The sequence below is a fragment of the Mus pahari genome, chromosome 13 (genome assembly GCF_900095145.1).
Source record: "Mus pahari chromosome 13, PAHARI_EIJ_v1.1, whole genome shotgun sequence".
Taxonomy (NCBI): Eukaryota; Metazoa; Chordata; class Mammalia; order Rodentia; family Muridae; genus Mus; species Mus pahari.
This window is the reverse complement of record NC_034602.1, coordinates 57351726-57366621: the sequence shown is the minus strand read 5'-3', so window position 1 is coordinate 57366621 and position 14896 is coordinate 57351726. Positions and strand designations below refer to the sequence as shown.

Here is a 14896-nt window from a genome sequence, read left to right as displayed (position 1 = left end):
CCACCATGCTAGGCATCCCTCAAGTGTTTTGAGACAAGGTCTCATGTAGCCTGGATTGGCCTTGAACCCCAGGTCCTCCTGCCTCTGCTGTGATCACAAGCATGTAAACTCCCTACCCCGTCCCTCAGGGCGTGTACTTGAGTTGGTATCTTGCTCAGCTTGGAACCCTTCTTAAGTACTTGATTACCCATAGCCTTTGATAAAGTGATGCAGGGATCATACGAATTTGGACATCGAAAGACTTGGAACTTCCTGGAATCCACCTATGGGACTTGCCTAGAGCCAGGTGGCCTTCTGCAGAGGACAGGGCATGCCTCGTCCTCCTACATCACCCCTCCCTTCCACCTGCAGTGTGACCTTAGGGATGCATCATCTCTAGGTGGGGAAACAAAACAAGAATCAGCCCAGCTGGATGATGGGGAGTGTCCCCTGGCACTGACACACTCAACCTGGAGCGAGCGCTGGCTTCCTTCCTCAGCCATTCTCCCTGAACCCCAAGCCTCTGTGCTCACTGCTCCAATCCCTGTGCAGTTGTTATAGCACAGGGATTGTTGTCCACAGTGATGAAGCTGCATGCCCTTTGGTATGGCAGCCCAAATGAATGTGCACTTGTAGGATCTTTTTATGTGTATGAGTGTTTTGTTTGCATGTGTTTCTATGCACTGTGTGTGTGTGTGTGTGTGTGTGTGTGTGTGTTGCCCACAGAGGTCAGAAAGGGGTGTTGGACTCCTTGGAACTAGAGCTATGCATCGTTGTGGATCACTAAGTGGTTGCTAGGAATCAAACATGGGCCCTCTGCAATAGCAACAAATGTTAACTGTTGAGCCATATCTTCGGCCCTCACTTGTAGATTTTTGAAACAGTGCATAGTGGAGTGTCTGGTTTGAGTGTACATCCCTCTTTTTTATGCATTAAGCATAAAAATGCTTATAATTGAGGGAATCCACAGTCTTATGAGCACCACACTGTTTAGGACACTGTGACTCCCTCTGAGTCACAAACCTTCTATGGGCTCCCAACCAATGCAGCTTGTGCCGTTGTGTGCCCTCATCTCAAGGTGCCATGGGATAGCTTCCCACTGTGCGTCTCCTCTTTAGAAGCCTCAAGAGAGTGTGGGCTGAACCTCACTCATCTGTGTAGGTCTCCAGGAGCTAATTGGTGCTCAATGGAAGTCATTTACTCAGTAACTAAGCTAAAATGGACATTCCTAAAAAATGAGCCCTTGGGATTGCATTGGTAACATTTAACCTTGTAACTTTTTAACTTGTCTAAGTGAGTCTCCTTCATTTGTAAGATCTATTTTGGTACCAGAGTCATTTAACCCCAGCAGTTAGAGGACTCACACTGTGTTGTAGCCAGCGTGACAGTTTGTGGACATTAGCCACTGTCTTCTTCCTGTACAGGTGGGCTGCCTCATTTTCACTTGTTCCTCGTGGTTGGGGGGGGGAGGGGCGCTCTGTGGCGTTCCATCCACATTCTCTATTCAGAGGAAGAAAGAAGACAGGGACCTGGAACCTAGCTGGGTAAAGAAATGGTCAAGCCTAGAGAGATAACGCCTTTTGGACCCTAGAAACGAGGGGAAACCCAGCATTGGATGAGTCCCCACAGTATGCCAGACAGTATGCCAGCCGATTTGTCTCTTTGGAATCTCCTGGCAGCTCCCTGAGCTTATGTGTTATAATTTTTCCAGCAAACTTAGAGTTGCAGAGGCTGAGCACCTGCCGATTAGACTCAAGAAACTGAGAGCCCGGACTGTCGCATAATGAAGTGAAGCTTAGAGCTGTTCCTTACCCAGACCTTCAGAAGAGGTGCTCCCCGGGTATATGTTTCTCCCAAGATGGAACTCAGAATTAACTAACACGGGGCCGAGAGACAGCTCAGTCAGTAAAGTGCTTGTATGAGGAACTCAGTCCAAACTGCAGCACCCAGGTGAAAAGCTAGGTATGGTGGCAGTGCGGGGCACGGTGGCAGTACAGAGCTTGGTGGCAGTGCATTCGTCCATTCCCAGCACTGAGGAAGCAGAGGCAGTGGTTCTCAGGAGCTCACTGGCTGCCTAGTGTCATCAGTGATCCCCATTCCAGTAGAGCGATGCCACCTCACAAAACAGAGTGGATGGTTCCTGAGGAATAGCCTGAGGTTGACTTCTGGCCTTCACACGAGCAGGACTGCATGTACACATATGCTCACACACTGAAAAAAGAAATGCTAAGATCAGGAACAGCAAGTGGCAGTCCTGGGTTTGAACCAGGCATTTACACTGAGAACCCATAGAGCCAGATAACTCCAGAGAGAGAACAGGGCTGCCCCTCCACAACTGATGCTCTCGGCCCCTCAGCTCCAGATCAGCAACGTCTGGGGAGCTGCTGGAAATGCAGATTCCTGAGCCCTGCCCCAAAGCTGCCCCAAAAGAGACTCTGGGGAAAGGCTGTCTTTTCTGTGCCCCAATACACACACAGAGAGAAAAAGAGAGAGAGAGAGAGAGAGAGCGCATATGCTCATACTTATCTAACCACACACTAATTTCCATTCAGTTAGGGAAATGCTTAAAACCCACTAATAGGAAAGCATGTTTATTGACAATAATGATCGTAATTAAGTGTTTACTGGTTCTTGCTGTGAACAGACCATCAGCTTAGTCAGTCGCCTTAGCACTGTAAAGTGGGAAATGTTTTGACTCCCATATGAAGAAACTGACACCTGAAATGGTGTCAAACCACAGCGGCTCCCTGCAGCCTGCGGAGTCAGGGCTGGAACCCAGATCCGGCTGATCATGCCATCCAGACCCTCCACCATTCCTCGCTGCCCCCTTCATCAGGAGATGCGAGGACTGAGCAGCCACTGAAATGTTCATATTGATATTTTTCATATTCAATTCGTTTTTTAAAAAGTTTTAAAAGGCAAGTGATTTGAATAAATATTTTGTTTTTATTAATTTGGGATTTTTGTTTGTTTTTCTGTTTTCTTGAGACAGTTTTTCTGTGTAGACCCTAGAACTCGCCCCAGAACTTGCTCTGTAGACCAGGCTGGCCTCAAACTCAGAGAACTGCCTGCCTCTTCCTCCCAAACGCTGGGATTAAAGGCGTGCACCACCACTGCTGGCTTGAATAAACAGTTTCAACTCTTCCCCCTACTCCAAATTAAATTTGGTTTAGATCAGGTAACACAATGACTGCGTTAGAGCTTCCTGGCCACATGGGGGCAGCACCGTGCAGTGCTGGTGCTCTTTGCTCCTCTTCAGAAAGGACCAGGCTGAAGCCATCTATGGGGCAGCACAGTAGTCCCATCTTGCTTTGACTTCCTGATGGTGGTGAAGCCTTTCAGATCAGAAACTAAATAACTGTGTAACTGTGCAAGGCAGTGATTTTAAGTAAATTCATCATCATGATGATATAGTTTGGGCTTTTGTTTATTTATGTGACAAAATTATATTATGAATGTGCTGTGGTAGGTCAGGTGATTTTATATATATATATATATATTTTTTTTTTTAAGCCAAGAAAAATACCTTGGTTTTTTTGTTTGGTTGGTTGGTTTGGTTTTGGTTTTTACTGAGTTTGTTTAGGTTGAAATCCATGTGTTCTTGCACTCAAGGAAAAAAGGTAGACAGTATCCTTTTATCTTCCTGATTGTTAATTATTAAGAGCCATTCCTTTATACCCTCAAAAGTGGTAGGTTCAATAATAAATACATATTTATCTTGGTCAAAACCCTAGTGAATTTAGCCTCGGATCTGGATGCTGAGGTCTGGACAGGAACCCTGTGATAAACTCAGAAAGGAGTGGTCTTTGGGGTAGACAGGAGCTGGGGACCAGCCATCCTGCTGATTTGGTGAGCTCTAGATCCAATGAGAGATTCTGTTTTAGAAAATAAGGTGGAGAAAGAGGGAGGAAGACACCCAACATTTACCTCTGGCCTGTGCACACATGATGCACCTGCACATGTATAAGAGTAGTACCCAAAAGCCAAAGAATTCCAGGTCATGTACTATCCGTATGTGTTCATTAGCATGGGCGCTCATGTATGTGCACGTGTACCCACACACACACATACACGTAAGAATGCATAAATAAAGTGGGCTCAATGTAAGTAAATACCATTCAAGCCTAAAGTCAGTTCTTTTAGAGCCAGGCGGGAGGGAAGTGTCTAGCTCTAAAGGGCAAGGCCAGAGGGTGGGTTGTGACAGTGACTTTACTAACAAGGACCTGTGCTGGGAACCAAAGGGAAATGTGTTTGAGCTTCCCTGGCTCCCTGGAGAAATGGTAGGGTGGGGTTGCCTGTGAGCTCCGAAGCAAGGAGTAGGTCTTAATAAAACAGGATGTTTGGTGATGTGTGCCTGGGTATTTCTGGCTAGCCAACTAGAGAAAGAGTTTGGTTCAGGGGGGGGGGGGTAGGCGGGGGGGGGGGCTGAGAAAGCAGAGCTGGAAGAGGGAGAGACCAGCCAGCACACAAGTGTTTTCCCTTCCTTGAAGCCTCCCTGCAGAGCACGCACACGTGCAGAACAACTGTGAGGGGCTGTGCCCCAGCTGTCCCCCAGAAGCCAGACAGCTGAGGAGCTTTTACAGTCTCCAGGACTGCCATTTCTCGGGGATTTATTTGTAACAGCCGCTGCTCCTGCACAAGGTGGCTGCAAAACAGCAAGCAGGCGGTACCCAGCCTTCCCCTCCAGGCTGAGAGCATCTGTGAGTGGTAAGCGGGAAGGCTTGCTTCTGTGTTTAGCATTCTGTTGAGTTCCCTCCCCCACCCCCACCCCCAGGAAGTGTGATTAGCAACTCAGGCAAGGGACTCTGGTCATGGTGCTGGTGTGGAAAAGGATCACATCAGGATAGATTGTCATGAGTCTTCCTTGCATTTTCAAATTTACTTTTAGAAACTTGACAGCTTCTCCTTGAGAGCCAGTCAGTCTCTTTGCTTTCAAGGAAGAATGTGGCTCTTTGGCTGCCCCACCTGGCCCTGGAGACTGGTTTCTTCAACTGGTGCATCGCCTCAGGGTGACCTTGGGGTGCAGGGAGGGATGCATAATTCAGATCATGGGAACAGCAAATCTCAGGATCAAGAACATTGCCCATCCTGCACCTTGTTTTATGTCTCAGGGTTAAGCACATTAATGATTCTTTGGTTTGTGTCGGGGTGGATAGATGGATGCATGAATGTATGGATAGATGGTTGAATGGATGGATGGAAAATGGATGGGTGCGTGCATGGATGGATGGATGGATGGATAAATGGATGGGTGCATGGATGAATGCATGCATGCATAGATGGATAGATGGATGGATGAATGGATGGATGCATAGATGGATGCATAGATGGATGGATGGATGGTTGGATAGATGGATGGATGGATAAATGGATGCATGTATGTATGGATGGATGCATGGATGGATGCATGGATGGATAGATAGATAGATAGATAGATAGATAGATAGATAGATAGATAGTTTTCTTCATACAACAATATATTCTGGTTATGGTTCCCCTCCTGTAACTCCGCCCCAGATCCTCCCCATACACCCAAGTCCCCCCTTTGCTTTATCATTAGAAAACAAACAGTAATCTTTTTAAAATGGAAATAATAAAAATAAAACAAAGAGGGGGACAAAATACAAACAAACAAACCTGAAGAAGAGAAAGTAAATGAACAGAAAATTAAAATAAAAAAAAAAAAGAAAAGCCTAAGAAAAGGCACAAGAAACACATGTAGACACAGACACACCCCTCACAGAGAGATCTTATAAAGATGCAAAATCAAAAACTATAATGTATAAGTCCTGCAAGAGAAAAAAGAAATGGTCCCGAAAAAGTATTATAAAACAAGCAAACAACAACAAAAACCAAAAAGTAAAATAAATAAATAAAAATAAATTTTAAAAAACCTCCAAAGTACTATTGTTAATTTAATTTTCTGTTGTCCATCTACTGCTGGGCTTGGGACCTGTCCATGGTGCTATCTGGGATCCCAATCTGGCTTAAACCAGTATAAGCCTCACGCATGCTACCACAGCCTCTCTGTGTTCACATGTGAGTCAATCTGCTGTGTCTAGAAGGCCATGCTTCCTTGGTGCCCCACCCCCACCCCTCTGGCTTCCCCCCACCCCCTCTGGCTCCTTTTCTACAGAGTTCCCTGAGCCCTGAGGGGAGGGCTTTGATGGAGATAGCCCATTAGGATGGAGTGTTTCAAGGTCTCTCACTCTGCACGCTGTCTAGCTCTGAGTCTCTGGACTGTTGCCACTGTAAAAGGAAGCTTCTCTGAGGTGGCTGAATAAAGCACTGGTCTATGAGTCTGTGGTCTATGGTAGAGTGCCCTCAGGAGTCATTGCATTGTTGTGTCACATGAGCAGAGCAGGACTTCAGTTTCTCATAGGACCCTGGCCTCTCTAGTCTCTGGTGCTTGGCCACCTGTGCAGGGTCAGGCATGGCATCCATCTCATGGTGTGGGTGGGCCATATGTCCAATCAGACAGTTGTTGGCTGCTCCCACACCTGGTGGACCCCTCCTGCACCAGCATTTCCGGCAGTCGGGTCACCACTGTAGACTGAAGGGTTGGTAGCTGGGTTAGTGTTTCTCTTTCTCCCCCGGTAGCAGAAAATAAGCATGTGTAATAATGCTTCTTAGGTTAAAGGGAGACAATGAACACTGAACAGTAAATAAAATGGCTCTAAATGTTAGCGAGTATGTGGGAGTTGTGGTTAAAAGATACCCACAGCTTCCTGTGATCCGCAAGCATTTGCAGATTGGGTGCTGATGTGTCTGTTGGACCTCAGACCTGCTTGTTATCCTGAAAGCCCTTCCCTTCATCTTCTTCCCTTTCTAGGCACCGGCCACTGTTATTGTCATGGAGAGGGAAGGAGAATATGCATGAACGTCACTCTCTTCTGTTTTCTTTGCCTAGGAACTTAATAATACCGTGGGGTTACCCTTCTTACCAGAGAAACAGCAAAAGGGAAAGGAAGGGGGAGAGAGAGAAAGAAAGGAGTCTGCCTTATCCCAGGTCCTGAGAACTTAGAAACCTTTGTGCCCATTAGTTAACGCTGTAATTATGCTCCTGCTATTCTCTTCAAGTGGGAAAAAAAAAAGTCTGAAAGCACTACATTTATCAAACAAAGAAGGTCATCAAATATGTTTCTCAAAATAGCAAAAATACAAATTGTCACAATGTCATCTTTCAACAGTAGCACGTCTACTGAGTTGGTGGTCAGCCACAGTGAGACAAATAAAGGTGCCCTGAGCAGCCCCTGCAGCTGTCTGTCTTGTAGTTCTTAGTAAGGAGATACAGACGGACCCCAGCCGATGAGTCACTTTTTTTTTTGCCTTCTGTCTTTGCCTTCCAGTGTTTTGCTGTGCGTTCTCTGGGCTGGGTAGAGATGGCAGAGGAGGACCTTGCCCCCGGGAAGAGCAGTGTCGCTGTCAACAACTGCATCCGACAGCTTTCCTACTGCAAAAACGACATCCGGGACACAGTCGGCATCTGGGGAGAGGTGAGTCACCTGTGGAAAACAGCAGCTACTTTCCTGTCATCTGCCATGCTTCGTTAAACCCGGGACTCTGTGAGACCTGGTCGTGGGGGGCCCTGATGTGTCTACTGATGGCAATGGACAGAAACTCAGCCTGATGCACGGGGGCAGCTTATAGGTAACCCTGCCACATCCCACTCAGGAGCATGCCCCTATGAAAGAACATTTCTCAGTGGTTAAATGAGTTCCCTAATGCTCTAATCTTCAAAGATCAAACCGCGGACTTTCATAGCTGAGAAATCTTCTCATTTACATGTGCACAATGAAATGTCCATCTGTTAACAGTTTGGGGGGAAACAAACCATGCCTCGCATTGACAAGTGATTCCCACTCCTGCACTAAAAGGTGACTAATGACCCCTTAGCATTCTAGCTTTGGAACCTGACAGTCATTGCACAATGAACTTAGAACTGGTGCCCCATGTGTTGTCTCACTTTTAATAAAGTGAGTCTCCTTTGAACTATTAGTTGAGATAATATCTGAGGGCTGGAGAGATGGCTCAGCTGTTAAAGCCTAGGCTCACAACCAAAAAGATGAGAGATAGCATCCAAATAGAAAGTAGTGAAAGAAGCACCCCCAGATGCGCATTAAGAAGACATCAAGCAGGGAAAGCCATGTTCAAGCTCTCTGACCTACAGAACATATAAAGAGCACCTTAAATAGTGCTCGGCGCATGTCCCACAGGGTAGGGAACCTGACTTTCAGCGTGGACTGTTTGGAACTCCATTGCCAGTTTCTCCCGGCCATACATCATGATGAAAAGCCAGCTCTCAGGCTCCACATCGCATAGTCTGTCCCAAGGGAGAGCCTTGCTGCAGGGCTGGACGACATGGCTAACCAGACTCGCTAACCCTGTGCAAGGAGGAAGACAAGTTTTCTCTGTTTCGAGAAAACCCTTGTTGAGACTTCTCACTTCTGTCACCCAGTCACCCAGGACCGACTCTGACCCTGAAGTGTGATCTCACAACATCTCTCTGAACAAGAAATGTTAACAGTCTTTGTTCTTCGCCAGTCAAAATGCTAGCTTTCCCCTCCTTAGCAGGGGTTTACACTAGCACGATTGGCAGACCTGTGCAGATACCGTAGGTCTGAGGCAGCAGACAATTCATCGTTCAGGCTCTGAGGGGACGCTTTGGCCACAGCCTAAATACTCCCTGACAGAGATACTATCTGCCACCTCAAGTAGCGCAGCACAGTCATTCCAAAACCCTTTGACATCATCCTCAGAAATTGTACCAGGAGCAACTGATCCGTCCCTTTGGGATTGGAGCCTCGCCAAGAGGCCTCGTGGTTCACCTCAGGCAGGCTTCCCTGGCTTCAGTGTGGCAGGGTCTGGGTCGCCTTCTTGAGAGACTGCCTTTCAGCTGTACAGCAGGTGGTTAATAGTTCCTTAAAAATGTGTTCGAGGACTGTACAGGAGAAGTTACATAAGCTAGCATTCCTGCCCTTAGAACCAGCCTATCTGGGTAGAGAGGACATGAACCTTGCATGCCAGAGCACAAGAGTTGAAAACACCTCTCAGTGTTACGTCTGTGCCCATTACAGGCTCTGCCTCAGATCGTGGGCAGACACTTAGCCGACAGCCTCAGTGTCCCCAGCTGCTAGTTGGAGACTGTCAGCTAAGTAAGCTCTCACAGGGTACTTGAGAGTTCTAAGCACCTCAGACCTTCAGCGTAATAGCTAATGTTCAATAAACAAGCACAGGGAAGTGAGCTGCCTGCCGTCTACACAGAGAAGCACCGCGAAGCCATGCCCACCCTTGGCCGGCCGCATCCCATGGACATAGAGTAGAAAAGTGGAGGAGAGAACATGGCTGTGGGTCAAGGAAGGGGAGTGGGTTCTCGGCATGAAGAATAGTGAGGGGGGGAAACTATGGGGAGGAGGCTTATAAAGGAAGGTCCTCTGGAACATTCCTGTTAGTAATTTGTCTAGATCCAGACATGTAAACAGTTAAAAGAGCTGTCTGAAACGCAGGCTGGAACACATCAGATGTAAGGCCTCCATGTTTTCTCCTTGGCTCCCAGGGCAAAGACATGTACCTGAGCCTGGAAAACGACATGCTCAGCCTGGTGGACCCCATGGACCGCTCCGTGTTACACTCCCAGCCCATCGTGAACATCCGAGTGTGGGGCGTGGGCCGAGACAATGGCCGGTGAGTGCTTTGGGCTGGGGACGCCTGACACTGAAGCGCCTCGTAGCCCCTCCCCTCAGTATGAAACTTAACAGAACTGATTAGAGATGCGGCCGGCCAGAGTGAAGCCTCTCTGTTGCTCCCCTGCCTCCGGAGCTATCTCAGGCTTTTTCCTTCCAGGCTCTGTCCTTCCAACTTTTGTCAGCTCTGCCTCCTGCCTTCGGGTCTACATACTAATCCTCCCTCATTCTACCAAGTTCTCACACTCATCAGACAGTCTGCACCTCTTTATTTCTCTCTTCTGTGCATTTCCTTTGTAGTCAGTGACGTACTTGGTTGCAGCTGGGCTACATCAGACTCATGCCACTAATGGTGATTCTTCCTAAGGGGCTTGTTTGAAAGGATAAGATCACACTTGGGCCTGAACCTTCAATTTTGAAGTCAAATGAGGATCAGGGGCTTGAATTTATTTGGCTATTAAAAAACAAAAAACAAAAAACTTGGAATGTTTGCTTATAACAATAGCATTCCATGTGTGTTTCTATGAAATGCTACTGAAAACAAGTTACCAAAAGGACTCTATTCTCCAAGGTCACAAGAAACTGATGCTCCTATTTTCAAGTTGTCATAGCTGATAACTTTAGCAGCTATTATCACTAATGTTGTACTTGGACCCCATTGTAAAATAATCGGACACCATTACATGCAGTTGATGCTTCCATTATGGTCAATTTTTTGGCAATTCCCAAGGTACAGGGGCATCTTCTGGCATCTTGGGTTAAGCTATGGGACACTTAAAATATCATGTTGTTGAAAAATGGACAAAAATGTTACAAAAGTAGTAAAGAAAAATCACAGGTGTCAACGGGATGGCTCTCCTAGACATTCTGGTTGGTTTGTTTGTTTGTTTGTTTGTTTGGAATTGAGTCACATCGTTCTTTGTAAGGAGAGGGTCTGGCCGTGTCTTCTACAGTACTACTGTATATAAGCGCCAGAGTATTTGATTGTCTTTGACCAGTTGAACATTCTAAACCAGAAAGGAAGGAGTATAGCTGAGTAATTGACAGTCAAAAGAATAAGCATTTATGCTGGAACCAGATGTGAGGAAGAATCCTCTAGCTGCTGGTTGGGCTAAACCTTTGTGGGAGCAAAGCACATCTCTGAGCTATCTATACGGAGTGAGGAGTCCTGACCGCTGGGGCAGGTGCTTTGTGTGAATGGATAGGAGGCTCCTAGACCTAACCTGTGGTTCACTGGGCAGTTCCCGAGTTCTCACCGTCACTTCAGTGAGTTACTTTTCAAAGGAGCTCTGAGGTGGCCATCACTCCTCTTTGAAAGCACATAGCCTCGGTAGAGAGCTCTTACTTTCCTGATTTCTGTCCTCTGTGTCTATCTGTACAGCAGGAGCCAAAGTGGAGACCATTATATGTTGGAACAACTAGGAACGTGCGTTCAGCTGTTTTTTATTTTGGTTTTGTTTGAGGTGGTGCTTGACACAAGGCCCCAGGCGTGCTAGGCAAGTGCTTCACCACTGTGGTACATCCATAGCCCTGTGGTGTACGTTTGAGGGTAGATCTTACTGGTGCAAGTTTTTGGTCTACACTATTGCTTTAAAATAGATTCAATCACCACGTGTGTATGAGAGGACGACGTGACATGGATTCTCGATGGCAGAATTGTGCGAGCTCTTTGCACCTCATCTTCTGTCATCTGAGACATGAAGATGCGACAGGGACCACAGCACACGTGTGCGTGCGCCAGTCAGTGTGTACAGTAATTGGCACAACGATGGAAACATGCAAGTGCTTAATGAATGTTTACTTTTGATTTGTTTAAAGCAACATGCACTTACCAGATGCAGCTAATTACATAGCTTCCATTCCGAGGCACTGGGGATGCATGTGATGGGGAGAGTCAAACTTCCGCCAGCTTCAAGGATCACAGAGGGGGTGGGGGGGGGAGGATACAGGGGATAAGAAACCCTTGCAAGCCTGGATGAGTTCAGTTGGCCTGCAGAGCAGAAAGAGCCCCTCACAGCCCCACTCCTACTCGCACCCCCACCAAAGAACACAGTGTAAGTTAGCTGGCATCATGGGGGCACCTCCGCCTAGGCAGTCAGGGTCTCCACATGTCTCTGTGGTTAGGGGTGGGGGTGTCTTTGAGCCTGATCCCTTTTGGAGTAGTACAGAAGGAACAAGTTTGCCGCCTAAAGGTTCTGTTTCTTCCCATTGATCCCTTGAGCCTCCATGCCCTGAAAGAAGGAGCTTTTGTGTTTCCAATATATATTTAACTTTCCTTTGCCTTTGATTCTCCTTTTTTTCCTTAACAGCAATTTACAAGAGCAAATTCAATTTGTAATGCTGCAAAGGAAAGGGGTTTTTTCACTTTGTATGAATAAAACATTAACAGTGTTTCATTTTGCCTGGGAAAACAGGGCCATTTCGCATTCTCTTTTGTAACGTGCCTCGCTGAGAAAATGGCATCTCTCGGGGGTGTTTCTTGATGTGGTTAAAATGAGTAAGGAAAGTATGTGTGTCAGACTGAAAGGGTACAGACTTCCCCCACAGAGCAGTGCACCCCACTGAGCCTGGAACCCTCAGAGCTTCTGCAAGCGTTGGGTCTAGTGTTTTTCCTTAAGGCTTTCAAGTGAGTTCAGCTTTTTTTTGTGTTGTTTTGTTTTTTGTTTTGTTTTGTTTTTCCGAGACAGGGTTTCTCTGTATAGCTTTGGCTGTCCTGGAACCCACTCTGTAGACCAGGCTGGCCTTGAACTCGGAAATCTGCCTGCCTCTGCCTCCCAAGTGCTGGGATTAAAGGCGTGGGCCACCACGCCGGGACCGAGTTTAGCTTCTTTGTAGCTTCTTGAGTAGTCCTTTTAGTTTGGATGAAGAGGTCTTCTGGGGGGTAATGGATGATGGCGCCCCTCCCACTGTCTTCTCGGGCTGAGTCTGAAAAGCCCTAAGAGCTGGGTAAGGAGAGGGAGTTGCCTCTGATGTTGGCTCTTTGGGGTTTGCTTATAGTTTTTCAGTTCTGATTGCAGCGTCTTCTGGGCTTAAGGAGGGTTGCCTTCTTCATTAGGAACATGCTTGCTTTACTGCCTGGAAAAACAGGGCTGCCTCCTCCTCCTTGGCCACACTACACTTTGACTCCTTCAATCACACTGAGACAAATACGGAAACTCCCTTCTCCCAGAGACAAAGGCTGGCGAGGAAGTTTTAGAGGTTGTCTATTCCCCCAAAGTAGCACAAAGAGTGATGTGTGACATCCTCGGGTGTGTGGATGGCATGAAGGCAGATGACCAGAGAACCATTTCTCATTTGGTCTCTAGGAGCCTGCCAGGCCACCATTCCAACAGAAGGTAGAAGGGATGTCACCCCCTGTTTCAAAGGCCTATATAGACTTTAAACTCAGCATTTTTACACCACCGGAAGCAACTTTCTCCTTATTCTTAATAGAAGCATCAGCCATACGTGAACCCAGTCTCTCCACCTGAGGGAGTTTTAGCAGGGGCTTCCCGCTTTTTTCCAATGACAAATATGAGCCCATCTTCTAGGATGGGGTGCTGAGATCCTATATCCATGGCCAAAGGCAGTCGAGTCTGATATTCCCTCCTGTCTCCCGTGGGAAAGGATAGATGGGATTGTCCGGGTTTCAGAGCTCATTCGTGGGAAGCTTTCATGTTGGTATCGCATGTAAGATATCCATAATAACACGAAATAGAACAGTGGTTCTCAACCACTGTGGCTAGCGACCTCTTCAGCAAACCTCTGTCTCCACAAGTATTTATGTAATAATTCATGACAGTAGCAAAATTACAGTTATGAAGTAACAGTGAAATAATTTTATGGTGGGGGTCCCCGCACCATGAGGAACTGTACTAAAGGGTCGGGTCACAGCATCGGGAAGGTTAAGAAGACTGGTGTAGAGTCACCTGGGACACTGTGTTAAACCTGGTGACAGATCCTTTTCACACTCTGAACCCTTCCTCTCTGAGGCTTCGGATTGCAGTCTACAATGGAATATTCTCTGTGTCACTCAGCTTTGTGTGATTAAAATGTCTTAGGTGGTTGATTTTTATTAAACGAAAGGGCACCACCACGCTCCATGCTCAGTCGACACCAGGGCTTTTAGAACAGTGGCATGGTGGCCCTACATCTTGAGGGAAACATGCGGTAGAGGGCACTGTTTCCCTCACCATGGCTGGGAAAACCAGAGGGAGAAAGAAATGGAGCCCAGTGTCCTCCTCAGAGTCATGTTCTAGCTGACCTGCGCACTTGAACCCAGGCCCTACCTCTTTAAGGCCCCGTCTCTCCCCAGCAGTTCTGTGAGTTGAGGACCAAGCCTTTGCATTGACTGTGGAGGTGAGGGATATGTGTCAGTCTCCTTCACGGAGATGTATCCCCGGGAAACACACTTTGGGAAAGCTGCTCTGGGTCATAAACGCGAATCTGTTTACATTAGCAGCAACACTAAACTGCTGGGGTTTGTTTATTAAGAATAATTTGATTGCATCCAATGAATAATGATTGTAAGTGGAGGCCCCATCAGGCCTGCCCTAATGAAGATAAAAGTTCCACATAATTAATAGTCGCCATCAACAGCATGTGTGCATACTTGTTAGTGACTGGTCATGCATTCTTACTCAGGTTAAGTGTGTACCCATGGAACTGTGAGTGTGTGTGTGTGGTCTGTACAGCACACCTTCTTCTCCTGGAGAATGCTATGTGTGTATATATATATATATATATATATATATATATATATATTTATATATCCCTATTCTGACTGTAATGGTGACTAATTGTAATGAGATCTTCTGTCACCAGGTTGTCACAGAGTATTCCTGAACTGTCGGATGATTTACCTCAGGCTTAGTTTTTCTCTCTGGTTTAGGTCTCAGGAAATACTTATCCAATGCATATAGAATAAAGGATTGTGCCGGGTGTTCTCAAATATTCTGATCTCCTAGGTCATCTCTGATGGGTTTTATGAGTGACTTTGGCTCACATTGCTTTCCAAGGGCCTCTTGCCACACACAGCGCATGCTCTTGTTTCAGGTTTTGCTGTTTTGTTTTGCAAACACTGCTTAGCTTTTGGTTGGATCTTGACAATACTGCCGTTATCTAGTTAAGAAGAAAAATAAAAACAACTCCAGCGGACCCCCCCACAAGCCCGCTCATTCTTTCCCAGCACTAGATATTGAACCCAGGGCCCCACCATGCTAGGCAAGCACCTTACCCCTGAGCTGCGTCCCCAG

The 14896-nt window shown here is 46.8% G+C and overlaps 1 protein-coding gene across 12 annotated transcripts in view; it reads left to right on the top strand.

Annotated features, from left to right (window-relative positions):
• The window catches only part of Apbb2 (amyloid beta precursor protein binding family B member 2), a 324110-nt gene that overhangs the window by 253112 nt on the left and 56102 nt on the right, over nt 1–14896 (top strand). For all 12 annotated transcript variants that reach the window (XM_029545074.1, XM_029545073.1, XM_029545068.1 and 9 more), the window contains 2 exons: nt 7329–7475; nt 9536–9663. In XM_029545074.1, coding sequence (XP_029400934.1) covers nt 7329–7475; nt 9536–9663 — 275 coding nt within the window. The remainder of the gene's footprint in view (nt 1–7328; nt 7476–9535; nt 9664–14896) is intronic.